Source organism: Medicago sativa, chromosome 5, assembly GCF_051527215.1.
Source record: "Medicago sativa cultivar Bolivia chromosome 5, Bolivia_mono, whole genome shotgun sequence".
NCBI lineage: Eukaryota > Viridiplantae > Streptophyta > Magnoliopsida > Fabales > Fabaceae > Medicago > Medicago sativa.
The window spans coordinates 68,747,087-68,762,492 of record NC_140753.1 but is presented as its reverse complement, the minus strand read 5'-3'; the positions used below and the strand labels follow the sequence as shown (position 1 = coordinate 68,762,492).

At 34.4% G+C, this 15,406-nt stretch overlaps 1 protein-coding gene across 1 annotated transcript; it reads left to right on the top strand.

Annotated features, from left to right (window-relative positions):
- Nucleotides 1–4,468: 4,468 nt before the first annotated feature.
- LOC146924378 (subtilisin-like protease Glyma18g48580) lies at nt 4,469–14,970 on the top strand. The gene is made up of 12 exons (XM_085709414.1): nt 4,469–4,716; nt 4,837–4,946; nt 5,024–5,121; nt 5,215–5,379; nt 5,610–5,736; nt 6,825–6,867; nt 11,985–12,485; nt 12,581–12,684; nt 12,797–13,072; nt 13,221–13,335; nt 13,820–14,033; nt 14,222–14,970. The coding sequence occupies exons 1-12, from the start codon at nt 4,633–4,635 to the stop codon at nt 14,752–14,754; spliced, it is 2,370 nt and encodes a 789-aa protein (XP_085565540.1). The 5' UTR covers nt 4,469–4,632; the 3' UTR covers nt 14,755–14,970.
- The last annotated feature ends 436 nt before the right edge of the window (nt 14,971–15,406 follow it).

The window sequence follows — 15,406 nt, the reverse complement described above, 5'->3', positions numbered from 1 at the left end:
ACATGATGAGAATAAACTGAAATGACAGAAGCTTTGTGGACATTATGTTTAACGTACTGAGTCCCTCTGATAAGGTGTTACTGTTAGGAATTATCATACAAAGGATTGTTTTGCATGCTTAGTTGTGTAGTACGAGTAACATTACTCCCGTACTAAGTTTAAGTAGGGTCGTGTCTTTAATTTCTCTTGCTGAGAATAAAAGCATGCTACTCTCTTTCACCACCTCATATTAAGTCTAGTTTAATATTGCACACATCTTTGGAAAAAAAAATTTATATCAATTTTCTATATAAAAAAAAAATTATAATTTAATTTTTTTTCATTTTCAATTTATACCATTAAAACACACCTACCACTTTTCTTTATACCTAAACTCTCATTTCCCTCTATCACTTTTCTTTATACTTAAACTCTCATTTTCTCTCTCCCTTTTGATGGTTGTGATTCCGTTTGAAAAGAAATTCAGTACGGGGAATCCAAATTCTCTACTAAATATATTTTTTTAGGTCAAATGCATCATTAGGTCCTTTAAGTTTTTAGTTTTTCCCAAAATCATCCTTTAAGTTTCAAAAGTCCCAAAGAGGTCCTTTTAGTTTTTGAATTGTTTTAAACTCATACTTTCCGTCAGTCTCTGTTTAACACGCCGTTAACTTGCTTTGTAGGTTCAAAACGCACCCTTCTGCTTCCCTGCATCCCTCAGCCTCCTCTTCCCTGCATCCTCTTCCCTTCTTCTTTCCTGCATCCATCAGCCTCTTCTTCCCTTCATCCTCTTCCCTGAATAAACTATGTGTAATCCCTTATTGTATTATTTTTCTCTATCCCATTTATCTTTTCATCTTCATCACTTGTACGTAAAGAATCAATCTCTGTCATATGAATAGAAAGGCTACCATCTACCAATTTATCTAGTTATACCTTTAGTGTGTTTGTTTTGTTATTTTAAAGCAATTTTTTTTCAGAAAAATGTGAAACATGAACGGGATCTTTTCATCTGTAATAAAATAAAACTAAAACAAATGAAAACAACAAAAGAGGACGAAGAACGTGAATTGGATCTGATCTCGCCGCCTCTCCTCTCTTGTTCTGACCACCGCACCTTAAAACAAAAACGATATCTGAGACTCACGTTCATTGTCGTTCCTTCAGCGCCGCCGTTGTTGTTGTTGTTGTTGTTTCCGTCACCGGATTTGAACGAGTGAAAGAGACAGCAAGGATGAGTGATACAGCGAGGTGCGATCTTGAGAGAATGGGTGAGATAAACGGCGGCGACGTTTAGACGCGGTGGAAAACGGAGAGGCTGAGGGATGCAGGGAAGAAGAAAGGTATGGTGAATGTGTTTACGATAATGGATACAATAAGGATAGACCCATGTGTTATTAATGCCAAAGTCAGTTAACGGTGCGGGGAAGAAAAGGCTGAGGGATGCAGGGAAGAAGAAGGGTGCGTTTTGAACCTACAAAGCAAGTTAACGGCCGTGTTAAACAGAGACTGACGGAAAGTATGAGTTTGAAACGATTCAAAAACTAAAAGGACCTCTTTGGGACTTTTGAAACTTAAAGGACGATTTTGGGAAAAACTAAAAACTTAAAGGACCTAATGATGCATTTGACCATATATTTTCTTAAAAAGTTAAGAAATGTATTGTTGAAATTTGAGGCTTAACTCATCCTTTCAAAACCGGGGTAGATTGCAATTATGGTGGTATTACCAACACACCCCTCACGCTCGGGGCGGGATTTCCAACAAGTATACATAAAAATAAGTTATGAATAATGCGTGATGTAAATAGGAATGCGGACTAATAAATAAGAGAAAGTCAAAGAAATAAGTCATGTGTGATGTAACTTCTCTTTCTCTCTCGCTCCGACTCTCTAGTCCCTCTTCTATTCTTCTTCTTCTTATTGTTACTCCATTTTCTTATTTACCTATTGTGTTCTATCAACAAAGATTGTAAATACCAAGTTTTTTTTTTGAAAGGGTAAATACCAAGTTGTAATGCTTATTTGGGTGAATCAATGAAATCTCATTTACATATCTATTCCAATTGAGTAGAACCATTACATTGTCTCACAAAATTTGTGTTAGTGAATAAGTCAATCCAATCATGCCCCTTAGTCTCTTACGACGTGGCACTGGCGGATCAAGGTTTAAATATGAATTAAGAGATGGCTTATTCAGTGTCTTGAAAAAAGATTACCTTCCATAAAAAAAATTAAAAAATAAAAATAAAAAATAATATGGCCTATTAATGTTAAACAAAGATTAACTGGAAATTTCAAATTTTAAGATTGAAACTTGTATTCATAATACGTAATTTTAATTAGTGCATGGGGTGCTCCATTTGTGAAGGCAGTGCACCTAAAATATTTATGGGAAAGGGGAAAAGTTGGCAAGACGAACATTTGACTCCAAAAACCAGTGAGTGTGTTATACTATAAGCATAAGCATATAATTAGTGCACGTATTTTCAAAAACCTGGGATTTATATTATTCATGCAAGTATATTTTTTTTTTAAAACGTTGATATAATTAATGGAATGCTTAGAGCATTCCAATTTTCAAATAAAATAATATTGCCGTATTGTTATAAACGATCTTTCCCTCGTGGTCCACTGTAAGGATTTAATTCCAACTGGCAGTTAATTAATGTTTTTGGATGAACTCATTCATGTGAGTAAAGACAAGAATTCATTATATGTATGTTGAATTATGAAGTACTCCTCTGATACTGTTCATATATAAATGAACTCGTAATGTAGCATGTGTTTGAAACAGATTTTAGATTCAAGTTATCACGTCCTTAAGTGTTTTTCACCGTAAGAATAGAAGCTCCAATACCTAGCTTCCGTCAAAACGTAAAAAACCACCGTTGAGATGGTAAAAACCACAACCAAATTAAACGCTCACTTATATTAATTAAGTTTGATTTGCATAAATCAAAACATAATTTTAATTAATAAATAAAAGCTAAATGTCTTTAACTTGAGCTTAGTTGATAGCTGTAAGAACAATATTATATAGGGGATGGGGTTCGAACTCCGCATTTTTCATCTTTCTACATTTAAAATGTACAAGTCCAACTACAAGGCTACTTGACCGGAATTTTTTTTATCTTTATCTTAAGGCGCCTTATCTTAATTAGTCCTCTAATTCCTTAGCTCTCGCTCATTGTAAAATAAAACTATTTAACTCTCTCTTGTTATTTAAATATAAAATAATTGATAAAAGTAAGAATATAGTACAGGTATAAGACATGCTCACAATTAGGTTTATGTGCCTCTCTCTCAACCTTCTATATGTCTATCTTCCTATGAAGTCTGGATACTCCAAAACAAAGACGTTTTTGTATCAGATACGTATCGGATACCGATACTCCACGGATATTCGCGGATACGTATCCACAAAGTATCGAAATTAATTATTTTAATTTTTAAAAAATACTTTATCGGATACATATAGGATACTCCACATATACACAAAGATACTTATAAAATATTTCACGGATACATATCATAGAAAAGATGAAGGGTAAAAAAGTGAGACAATGTTGTAAAAATTCGGTAGAGATGTTTATGCTTCAATTTTAGATATGCATCATTAAAATTATTTCTCGATTTTGTCAAAAAAAAAATCTCGATGAACCACTTAAATTTATACTTATTGTGGATGAAAGTAATGAGAGTGAGGTAATAAATTAACATCAGGTAAAATTTGTGTTGAGTTCCTTTAATGACGTTTCTCTCCCAACATATGAAAATATAATGTGGTTTATGAGAAAAATTTTGATTTTTTTATTTTGATCACATGTATTATTTTTAAGAAATTGTGACTTTTATAATATATAATAATAAAGAGTAATCAATGCTTATTTTCTTCAAGTATTTTACACACATATTAGATTTAATATAAAAAAATTGTCAACGTATCTTAGCCGTATCGTATCTTAAATCTAAAAAAATTCGCATATCCGCGTACCCCTATCGTATCATACCCGCACCCGTATCCGTACCCGGGCTTCATAGCTATCTTCCTTTCGTCTTAGGCCTGTATCACCCATCTGTATCACAGTCTCTCTCACTTTATCCAAATAAATTATTTTCACATAGATCTGAGTTTCTTTTTTTTTTTAGATTTTTTCGTAGGAGTGCGAAATTCTGTTCATCGACTCAGAGAACTTTTCCTTTTTTCATTAGTTTTCTCATACAGACTCACAAAATTTATGACAATGAATAAGTTCAAATAAGTAATCCAATCAAACCCCCTTGACTCTCTTAACGTGGCAGATCAAGGTTCAAATATGAAAGACCTGACTTATATTTAGTGTCTAACTGTGTCTTGAACGACTGCCTTCCATAAAAAGAAAACAAATCTGGTCTATTAATGTTAAACAAATATTAACTAGAAATTTCAAATTTTAAAGATTGAAACTTGTCATCATAAGACGTAATTTTAGTTTGTGCATGAGTGCTCTATTTGTGAAGGCAGTGCACCTAAAATATTTATGGGAAAGAGGAAAAGTTGGCAAGACAATCACATTTGACTCCAAAAACCAGTGTGTGTGTGTGTGTGTGTGTTATATAAACATAAGCACTAGAACCCATTATAAACACTTCAAAACCTTAAAGAAAAACAATGTCATATCCTATTACCAAACTTTTTCTATCATCATTCATTCTTTGCAGTTTCTTGCTAGAACACACTGATGCCCTTAGAAAGGTAAGCATGTGCTCAATCCCTTCTTATACTCATTCATACAGTTACCTCTATAGTCTTAATATCCAAATTTTGCTTTTAAATATAACAATATATATTTCATAATTGTTTTCTCTTTTGTAGACATATATTGTATACTTGGGAGGACATTCTCATGGTCCAAATCCCTCCCTTGATGATCTTGAGTTAGCCACAAATTCACATTATGATTTACTTGCTTCAATCTTAGGAAGGTACATAGTTTATTAATTTTATTTTACATATTCTAAGACACTAGAGAAATTCTAAAATAGTTGAGTTTTTGTAATAGCCATGAGAAGGCAAAGGAAACAGTGATGTACTCTTACAATAAGCATATAAATGGATTTGCTGCACTGCTTGAAGATGAAGAGGCATCAAAGATTGCAAGTGAGCAACAATTACTTCTTTACCATGGATTTGTTGAGTCATTTTTTAAGACACAAATTGACACTATTTATATTTGTTTCTATGTTCGTGCAGATAACTCAAATGTAGTTTCTGTTTTCTTGAGCAAAGAATATAAATTGCACACTACAAGGTCATGGGACTTTCTTGGACTGGAAAAAGATGGTGGAATTTCTCTTGATTCTGCTTGGTGGAAGGCAAGATTTGGTGAAGATTCAATCATTGCTAATTTAGATTCAGGTTAGTTTTTATAGATGAAAAAAATAATTAAGTAAATATTTCATATTTCATATCTAGATGTTAAATAGAAGAACTTGGTGAGTAAAATAATTTCACGTGTGCATCCAATTCAATGATATGTTGCACATCATGAGTTAAAAACACATTATTTATCATACTCTATGGTTTCACATTCCAAAATTAATTATAAACGTATAAAATTGATTTTGACATGTTTGTTGTTGAAACAGGCGTTTGGCCGGAACATGAAAGTTTCAGTGGCATTGGATATGGTCAAGTGCCATCAAAATGGCGTGGGAATGGGGTCTGTGAGATTGATCATTTTATTACACCTTCAAATACAACATTTTGCAACAGGTCATTTTCTTGAGTTATTTCATTCCAGCATTTATTTCTTACTCTAAAGTACCCCAACTTCTTATCTTCATAAATAAAACTGTTGTCCTTTTCTAATTAAAACATGTTTTGTAATTTTAGTGTAATGTCCCTTTCTCATTATTTAATGAAAATCATGTGTGCCAAATATCAGTACTTTATTTCACTATATTCCTTCTTAGTCATGGAATAAATTTCATTTTTATAAAGAAAACTTAATTTCACTTTTGATTATAAGATATCACTCTTGTGAAATATTGATTCTCATACTTCAACTTGGGGAATAGATCCCAACTATACAATATCAATGCTCTACCAAATACACAAGGACCTTAGTTGTCCCGAAATAACAAGAGATGAGTCTTCACGTGCAACATGTTTCTGATAACTATACTCCCTCCGTATCTAAATATAAGCAAAATTTACTTTTTAGGTTCATTCATTTAATGATGTATGTGGTCTATATTATGAACCACATACATCATTAAATGAATGAACCTAAAAAGTCAATTTTGCTTATATTTAGAAACGGAGGGAGTATGTGTTTGATATCTTTTTTAAGTGTGTTTGGTTTCGCTTTTGCAACACATTAAAGCATGTTTGCACGCTTCTCAGTGCATTTTTGCTGTGATTTTCAGAAGTTCTAAATACTAGCTTTTATGCTAACCAAACATGCACTTAGTGTTAATTAAGACTCACATTGGACACGTAGCCAATTTGTGTTTAAGCTGAAAAGGTTTAACAACGGAGAGACATAAAATGTAAGGATCTAGATATAATATACTTTAGAAACTCGATTCACACAATAAATAAAGAAAGAGAAGATGTTTTGACATCAAAATTTTGACGTCAAATAATGTGTTCTTTCGTTTTGATGTGTATTTTTAAAACGTGTGTATATTGCAGAAGATAAAAAGTAAGAAAGTTATTGATAAACATCTACGGTGTTGTGTATGGATCGAAATAACATAAATGTAAACAAAGACAATGAATATAGGTGAAAAGAATGCTTCAACTTTGTATATACAAACAGTACCTAACACATTCCTATGTTATGTGACAAACTATAGAAAACTAATTGGAGCAAGAATATTCAGCCAAAACTACGAATCATGTTGAGTAACCAAAAACATTGGAGAAAAGAGAAAACTAGAGAAGAAAATCAGAGAGAAATGTGAACTTTTTCATTGAATCAGAGTTTGTTACAATGATCTCTTATATAGGTTGTTATTGTAGGCACATACTATGCTACTGTGTATCAACCCTATTACATTGGACCCTAACATCCCTATAAACTAGGAAGTTAGTTATTTCTGATAACCAACTCTGAACTAGCGCCAGCTCATGTAACTTGCAGTGCAAGTAACTAAGGTGTAGTGTTAGCCTGTGGCACAAGTAATTGAGAAGTATTGTGTTCCTGCTGCTCATCATTCAATAATGATTCTTCTATCCTTTTTGTACTGTGTTTCAACATCCTCCCACAAGCTTGACCATGATAAATATTTATCATTCCAAGCTTGGATATAAATTGGTTGAACTTTGGAGGTGCTAAAGGCTTTGTTAGAAAATCTGCCAATTGCTCATGTGTTGATATAGGAAGAAGTCTGAGGATTCCTTTTTGAATCTTTTCTCTGACAAGGTGACAGTCTATTTCCAAATGCTTTGTCCTTTCATGGAAAACTGGATTGGATGCAATGTGAATTGCACTTTGACTGTCACAATACATGACTGGTTGTTTGCTGCTGTTGACTTTCAAGTCCTTTAAAAGGTAGAGCAGCCACTGAAGCTCACATGTAGCAGTGGAAAGAGCTCTGTACTCAGCTTCAGAGGAAGATCTGGAAATGGTTACTTGCTTTTTAGCTCTCCAAGATATGAGTGAAGAACCTAAAAAGAAGCAGAATCCAGTTGTTGATCTTCTGGAATCCACACACCCTGCCCAGTCTGCATCAACATAGCCCAGTAGTTGCTTCTCTGAACTTCTAGGGAAGAAAAGACCAAGACCAGGATTGTTCTTAAGGTATCTTAATACTCTACAAGCAGCTTTGTAATGTGTGTTTGTTGGGGAATTCAGAAACTGGCTCAGCTGCTGTGTAGCTAAAGAGATGTCAGGTCTAGTAGTGTTCAGGTATAACAGTCTGCCAATAAGCCTCCTGTAGCAAGACACATCTTCAAAAGGTGCACTTGTGTCTTGATGCAACTTGAGAGAAGTATCTAAAGGTGTTGATGCAGGCTTGGAACCTAAAAGACCAGAAGAATCAAGTAAATCCAAGCAATATTTCCTTTGAGAGACTGAGATGCCTGCTTTAGAGTGAGCAACTTCCAATCCTAAGAAATATTTAAGGATCCCCAAATCCTTAATCTTGAATTTAGCATCTAGAATGGACTTGATTCTTTGAAACTCAATCAGAGAAGTACCAGCCAATATGATGTCATCAACATAAATCAAAATTGCTGTAAAATCAGTGTTATGTTGAAGAGTGAATAAGGAGTAATCAGATGTGGACTGAGAGTAACCTTCATGAAGCAACAAAGCAGTCAATTTTTCATACCATTTTCTGCTTGCTTGTTTCAAACCATAAAGACTTTTCTGCAGTTTGCAGACTTTGCCAGGGAAACTAGAAACCCCTTCTGGTATACTCATGAATACATCCTCTTGCAAATCACCATGAAGAAATGCATTGTTAACATCTAATTGGTGTAAATGCCAGTTTTGAATAGAGGCAATAGCAAGAAGGGTTCTAACTGTAGTGAGCTTAGCAACAGGAGAGAAAGTATCAAAAAAATCCAGGCCCTCAACTTGATTGTAACCCTTAGCTACCAATCTGGCTTTGTACCTTTCAATAGAGCCATCTGCCTTATGTTTCACTCTATATACCCATTTACTGCCAATTGGCTTCACATTGGGTGGTAAATCCACAATGGACCAGGTACCATTAGCAGTCAATGCCTTTAATTCATCATTCATAGCCTTTAACCAATGTTCAGACTGACATGCCTCTTTATAGGTTTTAGGCTCAGTACTTTGAGTAATAGAAATGGAAAAGACTCTATGTGATGAAGAAAGATGATCAAAAGAGTGAAAATCAGTAATGGGATAAGAAATACCTGAGTTGACTGATTTTGATGATGAAATGGAAGAGTTATTGCAGATGTAATCTTTCAAATAGCTGGGGGCAGATTTGACTCTGGTAGATTTATGTATAACAGGTGGTGAAGGAAGAGGAGGGTTAGGGATGGAAGTGGAAGATGGTGGTTCATTGGTGGAATTTGAAGTTGAATTGAAAGGGTCTGACACAGTTTCAGAAGGAGGAGTTTCAATAACAGGAGCAATATCATAATCTTGTGCTAGATGTGTATGATATTCCCATGAGACATTTGAAGGGTTATTTTTATAAGGAAAAATACTTTCATGGTGAGTGACATTTCTAGAAACAAAAATTTCTTTGGAATGAGTGTCAAGAAGAATGACTCCTTTCATGCCACTTTTATAACCAAGAAAAATACACTTTCTTGCTATAGAAGCAAGTTTGACTCTGTGTGCCTGAAGAGTTGATGCATAAGCTAAAGAGCCAAAAACTTTCAATTGATGCATATCAGCATTTTGATTGTGTAATAGAAAATAAGGTGTTTGATTGTTTAAAATGGGGCTAGGCACCCTATTCATGATGAAGACTGCATGAACTGCAGCATATGACCAAAAAGTTTTAGGTAAGTGGGACTGAAAAAGAAGTGCTCTAGTGATGTTTAAAATGTGCTGATGTTTTCTTTCCACCCTTGCATTTTGTTGGGGTGTTTCAACACAGCTAGTTTGATGCAGAATGCCTTTAGAGGCATAAAACTGAGGCATATTAAATTCAGGGCCATTATCACTTCTAACAATTTTAACATGACAGTCATGTTGATTTTCAATTAAAGTGATGAAATCTATTACATGTTGTCTAGTTTCACCTTTAGATTTCATCAAGGTTATCCAAGTGAATCTACTAAAATCATCAACAACAGTTAAAAAATAAGAGTGATTATGAACAGAAGGAATTGAAATAGGACCCCAAATGTCAAAATGCATCAATTCAAAGGGCTTTTCAGCTTTATTACAACTTTCAGGAAATGGTAATTTCCTGTGTTTAGCAAAGTGACACACATCACAAGTTGCTTTAGAATCTACATAGACAAAAGGAAACTGAGACTGTAAGGACTTCATTCTAGAAAAGGAAAGATGACCTAGTCTAAAATGCCAAAGGGCACTATCTGGTAAAGGAGCAAAGTTGGGAACAATCTTGCTTGCAGAACAAGTCAGCTTATTTGAAAGATTCAAGTAGTATAACTCCTCCCTTTTATCACCAGAACCAATCATCTTCTTGGTTTTCTTGTCCTGAATAAAACACTGGAAACCATTAAAACTCACAATACAATTTAAAAAATTTGTTAATTTGGACACAGAAATGAGATTAAAGTGAAATTCAGGGACATAGAGAACATCATGAATGATAAAATCATCAGAAAATTTAATGGTTCCAGATTGATTTGCCATAGTTAAATGACCATTAGGTAGTTTTATGTTAGTAGGAATGATTTCATTGTAAGAATGAAACCATTTTAGATTTCCACAAATGTGATCACTAGCTCCTGAATCAATGATCCAAGAACTTAGAGTAAAATTGTGACAAGTTAAAGAAGAACAGAAACTAGTACCTTGCCTGTCAGTTGGTGAATGACCAAGAGACATGGAAGAAGAAACCTGATTAGAAGCATATGCAGTTTTTGAACCTTGGTTAAGAGATGAATTCTGAAGTAAAGACATTAACTTCTCATATTGCTCATGTGTAATAGCTGGAGCAGTAGTTTTGCTATCACCACATGATGAAGGCTTCTCATCATTAGTAACATCCTCCTTTGCAATATGATTAGCAGATGAAGAACCAAAAGTCTTTTGAAGGTGAGGTGGAACTCCATGTTTCTGCCAACAAGTTTCCACAGTGTGATTCTTTCTACCACAAAAAGTACACACACGTACACCGTGTTTAGAATTGGTTCCTTGAGATTGTGATTTTCCAGAAGAATCTCCCTTGTACTTTCTGGAATCAGCATAGTTAATCAAAACTGAATCTTCACTAGGTGAAGCAAAATTTCCTTGTCTTTCATGTTGCAAAACCATGGAAAAGATTTTGTTCATGGAAGGTAATGGATCCATTAACAAAATTTGAGACTTAACCATAGCAAAATTCTCATTCAAACCAGTGAGAAATCTAATTGCATAAAGCAGATTATGATTGTGTCTAGCATTGCGCATGAATTCACAAGAACACCGTACTCTGCACACACAGTTTGGTACAGGCATATAGATCTCAAGCTCCTCCCATAAGATCTTCAACTCAGAGTAAAAAACAGTTACAGACTTGGAATCTTGTTGCAAAGCATAGATTTCTTGCATAAGTTCAGAAATTCTTACCAAATCTCCTTGAGAAAATCGTTCTTTCAGATCGTTCCAAACATCACATGCATTTTCCATGAAAATTATGGATTGTGCAATTGAAGGAGATACAGAATTTACAATCCAGGAATGCACTAAGTTGTTGCAACGATTCCAAGGTCGAAACAGAGGATCAAAATCATCAGTGATAGGTTCAATTGTACCGTCAACGAATTCAAACTTCATTTTGCCTCCTAAAGCTCTTCGCATTGATCGAGCCCAGGAATGATAGTTTGAACCGTCCAAAACTGGAGAAACAGTGACAGATGAAGGTCCATCACTAGGATGAACGAAGAAAGGACTAGATTGATCGGTGAGAACATCGTTGTTACGAGGCGCCATTGATGGAGCTTGAGAAAGCTTGCGGAAGACGAATCAAAAGGCTCTAGATACCATGTTGAGTAACCAAAAACATTGGAGAAAAGAGAAAACTAGAGAAGAAAATCAGAGAGAAATGTGAACTTTTTCATTGAATCAGAGTTTGTTACAATGATCTCTTATATAGGTTGTTATTGTAGGCACATACTATGCTACTGTGTATCAACCCTATTACATTGGACCCTAACATCCCTATAAACTAGGAAGTTAGTTATTTCTGATAACCAACTCTGAACTAGCGCCAGCTCATGTAACTTGCAGTGCAAGTAACTAAGGTGTAGTGTTAGCCTGTGGCACAAGTAATTGAGAAGTATTGTGTTCCTGCTGCTCATCATTCAATAATGATTCTTCTATCCTTTTTGTACTGTGTTTCAACAAATCACAATATGGAAAACTCAATCCCTCAAACCTCACAGCACGTGACTTTATTGGCCATGGCACACACACATTATCAACAGCAGCAGGTAACTTTTCACCTGATGTAACAATATTCGGCAACGGTAACGGCACAGCGAAAGGTGGTTCTCCTAGAGCACGTGTAGCATCCTACAAAGTATGTTGGTCAAAGACAGATGCAGGTGGATGTCATGAAGCTGATATTCTAGCAGCATTTGATCAAGCTATATATGATGGTGTTGATGTGATTTCAACTTCTTTGGGTGGCTCTAGTCCATATATTGAAGCTTTGTTCACTGATGGAATTTCAATTGGGTCATTTCATGCTTTTGCTAAGAATGTTGTCGTTGTTTGTTCTGCTGGGAATGATGGACCTGCTCATAGGAGTGTTACAAATGTTGCACCTTGGTCTTTCACTGTTGCAGCTAGTACAATTGATAGGGAATTTGTTAGCCATATTTCTATTGGTAACAAAAATTACATAAAGGTATGAATAGTAATAAGGAGAGTTTAAGAAGCATTTATACACACTCTCTTCACATTAAATTTTACATAAACTTATTTTATTGGATCGTATTTCAGGGTGCCAGTCTTAGTAAAGGCTTACCATCAGGTCCATCAAAGAAAATATATCAAATGATTCATTCTATCGATGCTAGACTTCTTAATGCCACAATTCAAGATGCGTAAGTAGTAATTAATTCCCTAAACTTGCATAAAAAAAATTAGTATTTGTTATTGGATTGTAAGTTATAAATTTGTATAACTTTTGTTACATATATGTATGTGTTGTTCCAGTCGTTTTTGCAAGCCTAGAACACTTGATCCTACCAAAGTAAAGGGAAAGATATTAGTTTGTACTCGACTTGACGAAACAACGTCTATTGCTCAAGGCTTTGAAGCTGCTCTTGCAGGAGCTGTAGGGATTTTTGTGATCAATGATGAGAAAAGTGGAAGTTTACTTCTAGCTGAACCTCATCCTTTACCTGGTGCAAGTATGGATGCCAATGAGGACGAGGATATCGATGAGCGTGAGTGGTTTGGAAAAGGTGGTACTGATGAAAACATTACCAGGTAAACTCATACGAGTTTAAAGACTATGCACTAACGGTGTAAAACAAATTTATACCGTCTTCAATCAGATTTCGCTATAATTATTTCTTAAATCATCTCAATAATTATTGTTTATTGAAATACTTTATTTATTTATATTATAATGCAGGAAAATGGTTGCATACATGTCTGAAGCAAAAACATATACAGGATTAAAGCCATCTCCAATTATGGCTGGGTTTTCATCTAGGGGTCCTAGTGCAGTGCAACCATTAATACTCAAGGTATACAAACATTTTGTTTCATAATGTAATGAAAAAATTTCTAGTTGCGTCTACGGTGAGGATCAATATTTGAAAATCGTTGAAAACTCTAACATTAACAACGACTCATGCCGCTCCACATAAGTAGTAATATAGTATTACTCATACTTGCAACTGAGATGATGTCCCAATCGGCATCAGTTCGATAAAAAAACAAGGAAAATGAATATTAATGCCTCAAAACTCAACTTATATTTCGTTTTTTTCAAATCAACACCGACGGATCACTGTCTCAGCCCTAAGGATGTGGAGGAACCTAAACTTTTATTGCGGCAACATTAATCATCTTTGGTATTTTGGTTGATTTTCAAGTATCAATCTAAAGTAGACTTTATGTGACACTTCAATTCTCTACCCTAGTGGCCACCTATTTTTCAATCCTACATTCAATGTCCACTCTTCTTCACTTATTTTGTTAATGCAATGCTTTTGTTTAATGTTTCAGCCTGACATAACTGCTCCTGGAGTGAACATATTGGCTGCTTATTCACTAGCCACCAGTCCATCGAATCTACCATCAGATACACGCCGCATTCCTTACAATCTGCAACAAGGAACTTCAATGTCTTGTCCTCATGTTGCTGGCATTGCTGGTCTTCTCAAGACACTTCATCCTAGTTGGAGCCCAGCTGCTATCAAATCTGCCATCATGACTACCGGTATCTTAGCAAATCAATATTTCAATATTGATACATGAAAATAAATTTATCATATAGATTATCCTTTTACCTAAATCAAAAACAAAATTTAGAAAATATGCATAATAATATCATAATATAACACCTGCAGTATATGTAGAAAAGTCAAAGATCACTCACTTTTAAGGGAAATGTTGTTCTTTTTGCAGCTACAACACTAGATAACACCAATCAACCAATCAGAGACGCGTTCGATAAGATAGCGACTCCATTTGAATATGGTTCTGGACATATTCAGCCTAACCTTGCAATGGATCCAGGACTTGTTTATGATCTAAGCACAAATGATTACTTGAACTTCATTTGTGTTTTTGGTCACAGTCACAATTTATTAAAGTTCTTTAATTACAACTCTTACATTTGTCCTGAGTTTTACAACATTGAAAACCTCAATTATCCTTCAATTACTGTGTATAATCGAGGACCAAACCTTATAAACGTTACTCGTACCGTCACAAATGTTGGGTCTCCTAGCACATATGTTGTGGAAATTCAACAACTTGAAGAATTTAAGGTTCATGTTCAACCAAGTTCATTGACATTTAAGGAAATTGGAGAAAAGAAAACCTTTCAGATAATTCTAGAGGCAATAGGTATGCCTCCTCATGGTTTTCCAGTATTTGGGAAATTGACTTGGACAAATGGCAACCACAGAGTAACTAGTCCTATAGTAGTCTTGTAAGCTCGTTAATCTTTGAGGAATATTATGTTATCATTATCAATTATAAATATGTGTGTAATTGTGCTTATGGTTATTTGGCTGACATTGTAGTTTGTGTTTTTTTACTAATGGAATATCAATTGTATTGAACAATGTTCTGCTGGAGTTGTTTGTAACAATGTATTGAACAATGGTTATCCTAAAATGTATGGAAATCATATGTGACATATTTTGATATTTACTAGTTAATATTGTGGCCTTTCACTGAAAACAAGCTAGCTTTATTAGTTAGGAGTAATAGTTAATATTATGGCCATTAACAAGTCCTATCTTATTTCTTTCAATTTATTAGTTAATATTAACTACATATTTTTGGAATTTAAGACATTAATTAAACATTTATACAATAAACTTGATAATTGAACAAATAGAGAAGATAAAAAATGGAGAGAAAAAATGGAGAGGATCTTAACTTTTTTAGTATCTACTCACAGGTGATTCACATAATCTCTCTTGTATGTTTGAGATTCTTATGCTCAGAACATATATCATCTCTAGACTCAATTGTAGGCTTCTTGGGTTGACCACTTTTTGTGTTGAAGGGTTATTAAAAACATTAAAAAAAAAATTACAATCTTAAAAACGTTAACTTATTGAATTCTATTCTTGTGTC

Bases quoted from the DNA above. Each gene is read 5' to 3' on its own strand.
- LOC146924378 (XM_085709414.1), top strand. From the start codon at position 4,633: ATGTCATATCCTATTACCAAACTTTTTCTATCATCATTCATTCTTTGC. The intron at 5,122-5,214 runs GTGAGCAACAAT...ATGTTCGTGCAG, and splicing joins AGAGGCATCAAAGATTGCAA to ATAACTCAAATGTAGTTTCT. The intron at 13,336-13,819 runs GTATACAAACAT...TTAATGTTTCAG, and splicing joins TGCAACCATTAATACTCAAG to CCTGACATAACTGCTCCTGG.